This window comes from Haliotis rufescens, unplaced genomic scaffold (genome assembly GCF_023055435.1).
Source record: "Haliotis rufescens isolate VD_foot unplaced genomic scaffold, xgHalRufe1.0.p SCAF_16, whole genome shotgun sequence".
In the NCBI taxonomy this organism is placed as follows: domain Eukaryota; kingdom Metazoa; phylum Mollusca; class Gastropoda; order Lepetellida; family Haliotidae; genus Haliotis; species Haliotis rufescens.
The window spans coordinates 636,481-646,221 of NW_025963846.1; the positions used below are offsets into that span (position 1 = coordinate 636,481).

Below are 9,741 nucleotides of genomic sequence, written 5' to 3' on the forward strand. Positions count from 1 at the left end.
GGAGCTTCCGAAGGCAGGTGTACAGTTTTCTAAGATATATGTCAATACCGCCCAGATGGAGTGGTTATATTTTCCCCTCATAGCGTACATGTTAATTGCACAGTGGGATTTGGTTTATACGGTCAACTGTAAGGTCATTAAGTTTCAACAGGACTCAATCACACGCAGCGCTACAGCTTCGTACAAAACACTCTCCTCTACGAGCCTCATCCAGTGTGCTAAGACTTGTGCCGGAGAGTCGGAGTGCAGTTACGTTTCCTCCAATGAGGCGACTGAACTGTGTCAAATGATGTCTGACACTGTCGGACCCCAAGCCGAGACAGAGCCTCCCAGGGATGAGGTCGTGGAATCCTATACGATGATCTGTGAGTACTTGGTGTTAACACACGTTTTTCAATGATAGCCCCGTGATCAAACAATTCACTTTTAGAGATGCGGTCTGTAATACCGCTATTTCCCCCTTTACGCCCGGTGGAATCTATTTCATCGGATAACCGAGGCTGATTATTCTCTGGTGTAGACATTTATATTTAGATAGTTGTTTATTACACAGTCACTGGTGTGTCTGGTCTGGACACGAATACTGTAAATCGTGAAATGAATACCACAAAGAAAGCGTGCTTTACGTGTTGCTGCAGTTCCCCTACCCTATAAATAGTGAAATTCAAGTTTCAGACACGTGGTTGCATTTTGCTCTTGTGTGAGATTCCCCTTCCAATAGAGGTTGAAAATCAGCCATGGTGAGGAGAAAGTTAACGAACGCTGAAAGATGGCAAGTGATAGGCATGAAAAATGCTGGCATGTCATGCAGGGCCATTGCAAGACAAATGGGTCGTCATCACAGTGTTATCACTCGTTTGATTGTCAAACATGGTCGAACCAATGATGTCAATGACAGGCATAGGTCTGGTAGGCCAAGAAAGACCTCTAACAGAGAGGATAGACGTCTTTTCAGGATAGTCAGACGAAATCCATTTGCCACTTCAACAGATTTAAGACTGTAGTGGATTACCCATCAGAGACTCTCGACGATGACCGTAAGGCGTCGTCTCAGAGCGGCTGGTTATAACGCCAGAAGACCAGTAAGACGTCCTCAACTGACTGAGAGGCACATGCGGAATCGTCTGAAGGCAACGTAACACTCGTTTTGCACCAAGGAACACCCAGAAGACCTTAGCATGTGGCGGGGGGTCTGTCATGATATGGGGTTGTGTTTCCTTCGGCTGCAAACTTCCGCTGATGACAATTCGTGGAAACCTGAATGGCCAACAATACCAAGATGCCGTCCAGTGGTAGTCCCTCATTTTGACAACCATCCTCTTCAGACAAGACCTGTTAACATTGACGACAATGCTAGACCACACAGATCTCGGGCAGTTTTGGCTTATTTGCGTCAAGAAGCTATCGCCACTCTTCCTTGGCCGGCCTGTAGTCCGGATCTTAATCCGATTGAGCATCTCTGGGACATTCTTGGCCGGAAAATCAGACATCGTGATCTTCCAGTTCAAAATCTCGCTGGACTTGAAGCCGCACTTCATGAAGAATGGATCCGTTTGCCCCAGAGAAGCATTCAACGACTTGTAATGAGTATGAGGCGTAGGGTTGAAGCTGTGGTCAATGTCCGTGGATCATACACACGTTACTGACGTTTCTGTCTTGCAATAGACTCTGCACTCCCTAGGGTGTCTATATTACACCTGATATGGTCTGCTGATATCATGACAGTTACATGACAAAAAAGGTTTTTCAATGTTTTGTAATCCTTCAATTTCTGGTCTTCGGTAAAATTCCTTTCTGCTCATATTCTTTTGGAACACAAGATAAACTTGCTTTCGGACAACTTTTGCATCACATGAGGCTTACATATACGGCTTATAACAATCGTACATCTCGTTATTATAGTCATTATTAAGTGCCAAAAGTAACAGCTCACAAATATGGTGGGTGGCGCTTAACTTTTGTGCATGTGTGTATAAAGAACAGAACAGATATTTATTCATGAAAAAGACTTGGGCTTCTGCCCCTCGTCTAGCAGATACAACAAAACTATATATTGACAATGGAGGTAGGACACGATTTCATATTTACTGTGAACAGGATAAAATATATTTAGAAATGTATAAGAGTTGTGTTTTACGACTTGTTTGTAGCAGAAAATGCCTTCTGTCAGGTTTAAGGGGTGGCCGGGTAGCCTAGTTGTTAAAGCGTTCGCTCGTCACGCTGAAGACCCGGGTTCGATTCCCGACATGGGTACAATGTGTGAAGCCCATTTCTGGTGTCCCCCGCCGTGATATTGGTGGAATATTGCTAAAAGCGGCGTAAAACCATACTCACTCACTCACTCTGTCAGGTTTACAGGAGAATCCTCAACTTAATCCAACCTTACCTTGATCCAACCACACACCAAATAGCACCACTTATAAACGCTGAGTGGGGGCGGTCGGGTAGCCTAGTGGTTTAAGCGTTCGCTCGTCACGCCGAAGACCCGACATAGGTACAATGTGTGAAGCCCATTTCTGGTGTCCCCCGCCGTTATATTGCTGGAATATTGCTAAAAGCGGCGTAAAATCAAACTCACTCACTCACTCACAGTCAGCTGACCAATTTGTGAATATGAGTTGAAATTGTTTCAGGACTAAATAAGAGAAATGATGGTAAATTGTAAAATCACGGTCAAAGGATTACTATATTCTAACGTGACCTAGATATTAGAATCACTGACTGTACAACTGATATTACTTATTGTTTTTAGAGTACTTCCGCTAAAACAATAATAGTGTTTTCCTGATAAGAACAGATAATTTTTGTGTTTATTCTGTTGACTGGCATTAAGGAGGTTCAAAGGAGCTGGAGTTATTTATGTATTTATGGTCTGCCAAGATACAGCTGTGATGTCTTCACCGTGGCACACTCGGCCACTCATTGTAAATCAATCATATCAAGAAAGTGATATACCGTATTCGACGTAATAAGCGCCCACTAGTGAACAATCCCCATTGCACCCCTTCCAATTGATCAATGTACACAAGACTTATTTATTTGTGTATAATACGCACTCGTGTGTTATATGCACCCTTAATTATCGGCAATTAAATTCTGGAAAATTCTATCTGTCGTATATAAACATTTCAGACTGTCAGCATATACCACGAAATTTACGATCTTTCAACTCTGTTCTAGTAAGAGCCCCCTAGTTCTAATTTAGAACGCGCCCTGGGCGCTTATTACGTCGAATACGGTACATGTAATTAAATCTATGAAAATTTCAATACGTCTCTATTTTGGTGTGTTATTTGAAATTGCAGGGAGGTGCCCACCTGACTACACCTTCATCGATCGGACGTGTGTGAAACTGTCCAGTGTAGCCAGTAATTACACCTTAGCCTCAGACGCATGCGCCAGTGATGGAGCAGTGCTGGCTCAGATGACCCTTGGCGGGGTATTTGACGAAATCGTTAGACACATGTTCAACAATGGTAGGTACATGTCTAGTTACAGTGGTTGTTGTTATGTTGTTTGTTGCTTAACGCCGCACTCAGCAATATTCATGATATGTGACGGCGGTCTGTAAATAATCGAGTCTGGACCAGACAATCCATTAAGATCCGTGGTAGAATAAGTCTTCAGCAACCCAGGCTTGCTTTAAAAGACGACTATGCTTGTCGTAAGAGGCGACTTACGTTTGGTCAGGCTCGCTGACGTGGTTGATGCATGTCATCATATTCCAATTATGTGGATCGCTGTTCAGGATGTCAATCACTGGATTGTCTGGTCCAGAATCGATTATTTACAGACCGCCGTCATATGGTTGGAGGTGAGGTGAAATGGGGTTTAACGTCGCGTCCAAGATTATTGCACTTATATAGCGACGTGCATGCATGTGTGTGTGGCTGCTTGTACTAGTCAGGACTGATGCCGATTTATAGTGCTAGCAGACTAGTTTAACTCGAATACCCTACTCAGACACAGACTCCGAGCCGACAAGTCCTTGTTTTAGCCCCCTAATGTCGAGCGCCAGGCAGGGTAATAACAAGTATCATCTTTCAACGTCTTTTGGTATGACGCGGCCGGGGATCAAACCCCGGACCAACGCTCTCCGGGCGGACGCTCTACCACTAGACCACGGAGGCGGTCATATGGTTGGAATATTGCTGAGAGAAGTGACAACACTCATTCACTCATACCAATGAATACGATATTACTTTAGACAACAACACATTGAGAACAAATACGAAATCCTGATGACCTCTATTTACTTCCTTGCCTATACGTGGTCTTTTAGGAAAATATTCCCCAGACCAAAAATAATGAAAAATTTAGATTTTTTTAATAGCTTTCCAGATTGAAAAACGCATTCTTATGATTTATGGATACCAAGTTGTTTGAGTTATAGTACAGTAAACTACGGTTATAACGAACTCAAGGGGACCACTAATTTTAGTTCGTAATAACCGTAGTTGGGTATAAGCATATATACAGCATATGGACAACAAATGGCCGGGACTAAAAAATAAGTTCGCTATATCGGTAAGTTCGTCATAAACGTGGTTTACTGTATATGACGATAACATTACCTTGACATGACAAGTCTATTTATGTTGTTGTCAATATTACTATTTCAGGCAAGTTACCGACAGGAATTTTCTGGGTTGGCTCAACTGATATTAAGGAGGAAGGTGCCTGGAGATGGAACGATGGTGCCCTGATAAATCGATGGTGCAGGGGAGAACCGAACAACAAGAATGGGAAGGAGGACTGCCTCGGGCTCCTCGTGTCTGATGCAGGTCCGACTTGTTTCGTCGACTATACTTGCATGACGGATATACATTATCTCTGCCAAAAACCGGCACTTCGAGATAACCATTGTTAAAAGTGCATGTAGCCGTTAATCGTTGGTGTCGAGATGCTACCGTCTGACAACCAGAATAACTGATCAATGTTAAACATGTATTACCGCTTAATGTCAAAGGCATATTGATTTTACTCGAGTCAAAATAAATACAGTTTTAGCCTTCAAAGCGTTTTTGGTATCTCTCAGTGGTTATTGTTGAAAATCTGTCAGCCTATATTTGCAAAGCCACTGTTTCTTGTTGTATGATTCAAAGTAAACGTGAAGCCCAAATCATTCAACACATGTTGGATAAAAAGTCTGAAGGTTGAGCTGAATTCTGTTTGTTTACCCCGCTAAGTCTGTCGACCCAACAGAGAACTCAGGTTAACAGTGTAAACTACGTTTATAACGAACACGCTTATAACGAACTTACTGATATTACGAACTTATTTTTAGTCCCGGCCATTTGTTGTATATATGCTGTATATATGCTAACACCGAACTACGGTTATTACGAGCTAAAATTAGTGGTCCCCTTGAGTTCGTTATAACCGTAGTTTACCGTATTGTAAATGTTAAGTAGAGGAGTGTGGACAGCAGTAGGACTTGCATATAGATTGCTTTGTAGAACGGAAACCATGTGATTAATTGTATGTTGCATGTCATATACGTGTAATGCATTCTGTATGTGCCAGTCGAGTTACAGTCACGAAGTAATTAAAACCAAATGGTAGAGGGACCAAAGCAGACTGACAAGTACCCACTCGCCCTTCTCTAGTGAGTGAGTGAGTGAATATTGCTTAACGCCGCATCAGCAATTTTGCAGCTATTCGCGGCGACGCTCTTCTCTAGATCTGCTAGTCAACGCTAAATCAAAATGCATAGGGCAGTCATTTTGTATCCTCTAGATCTCCAGGGCTAGCATTTCGGCAAACCAAGTCCACTAACCCCTGATCCATTCCCGTGGTTCGCGCAATCTCAAATTATCCGCCCTTGAACTCCAGTTGCCAATTTGATTGGCTAGACTACTGAATCTAACGTACCAATCAGAATGCGAGTTACAAACGAGCCTCAATGTTGGATTGGCATCCCGTTGATAATGATCGAGTGTGCGAGAAATTCAACATTGAACAACTGACGGACATGCAAAAGAATGCCCTCTTACAATCTTTGGTGGAAAGGATGTCTTCATGTCCATTAAAACTGGCGATGGCTTTGGTTTCTAGGTAATTAAGAATTGACTTTCACTTTCTGAGAGTTCATTGGAGCTCAGGACCATGTAACTAATAATAATGATAATAAACGAACTCGCCAAATAAAACTCGCAGACGAAAAGGCCGAGAAGGAATGCAACAGCATCTCGATTCTAAGGTCGTGATTCACAACGAAGTTGCCAGAGATTTTAAATCTCCTTGGAGACGTTATCTGCAGACCGGTCGTCCACGTGTGACGTCACGTCAACAAGACAACCGTATTCGGTTGGTGCATCTTCGGAATCGATTCCAAACTGCCACATTAACAGTTTGGTCAATTACTAGATTGAGATCAATTAGTGGCAGAACCGAGGGAAACCGGTTGAGGGAGCACAACATCCGGTTCCGTCGCTCAGCAATAAACCCAATTTTGCTTCCACGTCACCACCAGGCACTCCTAGCTTGGTGTTGACAGCATCCGAGGTTCAGAAGACAAGACTGGGACAGTATACTGTTCACAGATGATCGTTCTGATGGTTGTGCAAGGGCGTGTAGACGACCGGGAGAACGTTTTATCGACGCTTGCTTTGCTCAACGTCGTCCATTTTGGAGTGGAAGTGTAATGGTATGGTCCAACTCATAGAAGGACACAACTCATTGTTAATGGCAATTTGACGGCGTATGCCATCTGGATGACATTGTTCGAGATCATGTTCTCCCGGTTTGAATATCCTAGGACGTAACGTCACGTTGCAGCAAGATAATGCCCGCCCACGTGTTGCACGTGCTGGGACTTTTTGAGGCAGCATAACATTGCTGTACCGCCTTTACCGGCTGTTTCTCCAAACCTCTGCCCCATAGAACGTGTCTGCGATGAGTTAGAACGACGCCTACCACAGGACCAGAACCAGTCGGTAATGCCAGCTCAATTGGGACAATGTTTGGTTGACATTTGGAATAAAATCCGCCATGCTATTTTCAATCATCTTGTGTTTCCAATGTGCCGCCGCTGCCTCGGCTGTTCAAAGGCAAATCTTAGCTGTACCCGATATTGACACTGTTAATTGATTTGTTACATCCCCAGGGGGCACGGGTGGCCCAGTCGTCTAAGGCGCCGCGATTCGCTGTGCAGAGTTGCGTCCCGTGGGCACGCCAGAAACCTATGATTGTGAGTTCGAATCCCGGTTCGCCCCGATTATGTTTCTAGGTTTGTCAGCACCATACCCGTGCTCGTGGGTTTCACCGAAGTGGTAAACGTCTGAGGCCTGCATCACTTCGGGCTTTTCTCCCACATTAAGCTGACAGGCTGTGATATTACTGGAATACTGTTAAAAGCGGCGTTAAACCCAACTCACTCACTGTTACATCCCCCGTTTTTTAGGGCGTCTCCTGTTACCAGGTATGAGTTTTGTCAATGATTTTGTTATGATTAACCATTGATCAGACGAATAAGCAAATATTCTGTTATTTTCAATAATACAGTTTAAATTTGGCTTCTAATTGGTCCGTTTTTATAAGGACCTGTCAAGTCCTGAAGGCCGTGATGTTTTAGCATGTTTTGGACGTGAACATGCAGATTGTCTTGTCTTTTGGTGGAGGTAGTTGCAATGGTTGATAACATGAGTATTGAGCAATGCCGTCGGGAAACATGACACGCACTCAACCACTGAGACCATCATTGTCTGATTGGTTTATTCTTGGTCACTTGCCTCCAAATTCAGCGTAAAGTCAGGTGTATCACCGTTTTACTTGTTTTCTCGGATAAAGGACTTTAACAGTTAACACAGAATATGGTTTCCCGTCTTCATTAAAACCAAGCAGTCAAGTGGCTCGAAACCAACTGTAATCGGTTTTATGTTGGGCAATCAAAGCCAATTTGTAACATTTTTACAAAAATACTAGGTGAGGTGAGGTGAGGTGAAATTGAGTTTAACGTCGCGTCAAAGATTATTGCACTTATATAGCGACGTGCATGCACGTGTATGTGTGTTTGTGTGGCTGCTTGTACTAGTCCGGACTGATGCCGATTTATAGTGTTAGCACACTGAGATACCATGCCGCAGTTTAACATGAATACCCCACTCAGACACAGCCGACCAGTCCTTGTTTTAGCCCCTTAATGCCGAGCGCCAGACAGGGTAACAACAAGTACCATCTCTTAACGTCTTTTGGTATGACGCGGCCGGGGATCGAACCCCGGGCCTTCCGCTCTCCGGGCGGACGCTCTACCCATTAGACCACGGAGGCGGTCCAAAATTACTAGGAGTATAAATGCCATTCCTAGATTAAAGTCTCACTATCACTTTGAGATAGAGCTGGCGGATGAAATGGAAGACAACTTTCGCGAAGAGTTATTGAAACGGAGACAATCAGATAACACATCTGTACTGATGACGAAACAAGAATATTCCTATTGTTGGAGTGAGTCAGTGAGTGAGTTGGGTTTAACGCCGTTTTTAACAGTACTCAAGTTATATCGCGGCGTGTCAGCTTAATGTGGGAGGAAAGCGCGAAATGATGCAGGTCTCTGACGTTTACCACTACGGTGAAACCCACGAGCACGGGTATGGTGCTGACAAACCTAGAAACATAATCGGGGTGAACCGGGATTCGAACTCACAATCATAGGTTTCTGGCATGCCCAAGGAACGCAACTCTGCACAGCGAATCGCGGCGCCTTAGACGACTGGGCCACACGTGGCCCCGTCCTATTGTTGGAAGAGGTTAAAGTCGCATCTACTGCTGAAAAGAAGTCCAAACGTCAGTACTACATACTAATAAGATTCAAATTCTCAAATGTCGTGACATTGAGAAGCTGATTCGTAAGAACAGATTATCAAGAGCCTATCAACTAAACACATTTAGACATGTTTGACCGTATAAAGCGTGCACGTTTCAAGTGGTCATGGTAGGCGAGATACAATTACAAAAACATTGAACAAATATGATCTCATGGACTCAGTGGAACTCTATAATTTTCTTTGTCTTAAATGCCAAGAGAAACGAAAACTAGCTACGAAGAAGGGCGTGGTTGTAAAACCAAGTTTACCCCCCAAGACTTGGTTCTCGTGCACAGGTCGACCTTATCGATATGCAGCCAATGTGTAAGGGTTCCAGGTCGACCTTATCGATATACAGCTCATGTGTAAGGTTTCAAGGTCGACTTTATCGATATGCAGCCCATGTGTACGGGTTCCAGGTCGACCTTATCGATATACAGCTCATGTGTAAGGTTTCAAGGTCGACTTTATCGATATACAGCTCATGTGTAAGGTTTCAAGGTCGACTTTATCGATCTGCAGCCCATGTGTAAGGGTTCCAGGTCGACCGTATCGATATGCAGCCCATGTGTAAGGGTTCCAGGTCGACCTTATCGATATGCAGCCCATGTGTAAGGTTCCTATCGGTGGATTATGGTGTATCAAGACCACATGACTAACCACTGTGAGTTACGCCCCGTGTCCTCCAAATGTGCTGCTGAAGTTGCATCTCAGCTTGTCGACATTTCTGTTGTTGTTTGGTGCCCCTTAGATCCTGCAAAGTGACGATGGTAGTGATTTTACCTCAGCAGTCATCACACGATAATGTGGCCTGGTCTACTAATGGTCCACTGTAAACCTCGCCATCCACAAAGCCAGGGGTCAGTGGAGCGTCTGAACTGTGACAAGGACATATTGACTGCGTGGCTAGGTGACAATGGCTTGACAGATTAGCCAG

At 44.0% G+C, this 9,741-nt stretch overlaps 1 protein-coding gene across 1 annotated transcript; it reads left to right on the top strand.

Moving 5' to 3' along the window:
* On the top strand, nt 1-4,985 carry LOC124146109 (CD209 antigen-like protein C). The gene is made up of 3 exons (XM_046516197.2): nt 1-365; nt 3,306-3,476; nt 4,623-4,985. The coding sequence occupies exons 1-3, from the start codon at nt 56-58 to the stop codon at nt 4,868-4,870; spliced, it is 729 nt and encodes a 242-aa protein (XP_046372153.2). The 5' UTR covers nt 1-55; the 3' UTR covers nt 4,871-4,985.
* Nucleotides 4,986-9,741: the final 4,756 nt, after the last annotated feature.